Source organism: Pyrus communis, chromosome 4 (genome assembly GCF_963583255.1).
Source record: "Pyrus communis chromosome 4, drPyrComm1.1, whole genome shotgun sequence".
In the NCBI taxonomy this organism is placed as follows: Eukaryota; Viridiplantae; Streptophyta; class Magnoliopsida; order Rosales; family Rosaceae; genus Pyrus; species Pyrus communis.
Genome location: NC_084806.1, coordinates 9,825,116 through 9,827,940, shown reverse-complemented (window position 1 = coordinate 9,827,940; position 2,825 = coordinate 9,825,116). Strand labels below are relative to the sequence as shown.

At 32.7% G+C, this 2,825-nt stretch overlaps 1 protein-coding gene across 1 annotated transcript; it reads left to right on the top strand.

Moving 5' to 3' along the window:
• The first annotated feature begins 1,080 nt into the window (after nucleotides 1-1,080).
• Nucleotides 1,081-1,944, top strand: LOC137731436 (major strawberry allergen Fra a 1-3-like). The gene is made up of 2 exons (XM_068470541.1): nucleotides 1,081-1,352; nucleotides 1,471-1,944. Exons 1-2 carry the CDS (start codon nucleotides 1,169-1,171, stop codon nucleotides 1,764-1,766), a joined length of 480 nt encoding a protein of 159 aa, XP_068326642.1. The 5' UTR covers nucleotides 1,081-1,168; the 3' UTR covers nucleotides 1,767-1,944.
• Nucleotides 1,945-2,825: the final 881 nt, after the last annotated feature.

Below are 2,825 nucleotides of genomic sequence, written 5' to 3'. Positions count from 1 at the left end.
TAATATGGTAAAAAATAAGATAACTTATAAGGGTTTTTTTCCCTTTCAATTAAAAAAAATCTAAAAGTGTTAACCGTGGCCTTTTGGAAGTGCAAAACACCACTGACCAACGGGGCACAATCTAGTTTTTGCAAACATTTGCAGATAATAGGTATTAAGAGTGGTAACCGCAGGGTAGCCCTGGCCAATCCTAAGCTCTATATGGCTCCGCAACTGGCTTATGATTGAACGATAATTTTGCAATGTAAGCATGTTCACGTATAATATTATACGTCAATAGTGTAAAATGACGAGCACAACGTAAAATCATCATTGTTACAATATTTAGGAGCCCAAAAGTTGAATTTTAATGTCATTATAACACCATTAAAATATGAAAGTAAGGAGCTCAAAAAAAGTGAATACAATAATGAAGAATTTCATGACGTCCACTAATTACATCTATCCTCTAACAAAACATTTATAGCGTAACAATCAACATGATAGTGTGATAAAAATTTACATTAAATAACCTCATTAGTACTGTGTTAGTTGAACAATAATCTTTATTCAATCAAAGAATACAAGTGCTCGTTTTCTTAGGGTATCATATTTTTTTCATCGGTAAATATTTTCGTTCTTCGAAACAAAGTGAGAGAATAATGTTCTTGTATTTTTTTTGTTGATATGCATTAAAAATTAAAAAAAAAGTTACACCTAATTAGTCTTCAGAGACAAAGTTCTTGTATGATATACCTTTATACTATACGTACTGATCATGATATTTCTCCTCTGTCTTCCTCGCCACCTGTGCCCTTATCCAAATTATGATTTGTAAGCATCTCATCATCAAACAGCCCACCGACATTGTAAGGTTGTCTTTTCTTTTACGTCGAAGATAATGCTGCATCTTCAATAATAGCTTTCATATAATCAATTTGTATTAAGTTTCTATGGGTGGCTTTCTTTGACTAATACATTTATGCATTGATTTTTATTTATTTATTTTTATGTATGCATTTGAAATTATACATAAGGGGCCTGTTTACTTTACACATATACCCTCCATACCAAATCTATAAATACCACCCTATGGAGAGAACATTTTCTCACCTCAACATCGATCATCCTCCTAGCTTCCTCCTTTCATTAATTTCCTTGATCATTTTCCAAGCCCTTAAAAATCATCATGGGTGTCCTCACATACGAAACTGAATACGCCTCAGTCATCCCCCCTGCTAGGTTGTACAATGCCCTTGTTCTTGATGCTGACAATCTCATTCCGAAGATTGCTCCACAAGCAGTCAAAACTGTTGAAATTCTCGAGGGAGATGGTGGTGTCGGAACCATCAAGAAAGTTAGCTTTGGTGAAGGTTAGTTTGTTTTCCACAGTTTAATTCATTAACTTGTTAATTTTACCTATTTAATACACACACACATATCGAAATTACTAGCTAACATCTTAATTTCTATTTCATTTTCATTTGACAGGGAGTGAATACAGCTATGTGAAGCACAAGGTTGAGGGAATTGACAAAGATAACTTTCACTACAGCTATAGCTTGATTGAAGGAGATGCCATTTCTGACAAAATTGAGAAGATCTCTTATGAGATTAAGTTGGTGGCATCTGGCAGTGGTTCCATCATCAAGAACACCAGCCACTACCACACCAAGGGAGATGTTGAGATCAAGGAAGAACATGTTAAGGCTGGCAAAGACAAGGCCCATGGTTTGTTCAAGCTTATTGAGAACTACCTTGTGGCCAATCCTGATGCCTACAACTAAAACCAACCGTCTAGCAACAATCTTGTGTTTTGCTTTCTCTGTTTACTCAAATGTGTGGTTCAATTTATTATCGTACCAAAGCAATTCTTTGACTTGCACTTTGGATATGATTAAAGAGGATTGTTGTATTTGATTTAATGTCAATAAATAAAACATATATATACTAGTTAAATGTAAATTATTTGATGATATTTACCTTAGAGTATTATTTTCCCCTTCCAATTTCATGAATTTCACCTCAAAATTCCTTGAATAAAATCCCCCTCAAATTAACAAATGTGCAGACGTGTTCTTCTATGTAAACTTGAGCTCTACTTGTTCAGAACAAGAAGTTTAGTCAAATGATTGAGAAGAAAAGATAAAAAGTTTAATTTTGGACGATACTATACTTGGTATAACATAACTAAACTAATATACGATGTGGTTTTTCAATTATATTGAAAATTCGAAAAAGCAGATGTGATAAATATGTTGCAATGGTAGGGTTAATTACAATAACATCTTCAGAAGTTTATCGAGTTTTCACAAAATTTCCTCACGTTTGAGATATTACATTAACACCTATTTATGTTTTAATTCACTTTTACATAGCCCATTCAGTCAACATTTTGCTATAAATTGACAACTTTACCCTCATAACTAATACTTCAATAATAAAGAAAATATTTATTATTTTATAGAAAAATAAATTAAATATTAAAAAAACATCACCGTCTTCATCTTCTTTTTCCCTGAGAAATTGAGAATGCTTATGAACAATGGGATTCTACTTCATAAGCATTCTGCTTGCAGCAATAAGGAATTAATTAATAGCAACAAAATCAGGGGTCATGAAAAATTACTTTGATATGCCAAAACAAGTCAAGAGGTGCAAGAGGAATCAACTGTAGTTGCAACTTGTAATGAAATTTCTTGTATTTTGGTCTAATTCTATTTTTTTCGAACCAAAAATGAAGGAGATTGCTGCTTTTCTTTCTCAAATTGACTTCCAGAAAAAGAGTAAAGTGAGAATTCCTAAAAAATAGTGGAACGTTGATGCATAAACTTACTGAATAACTT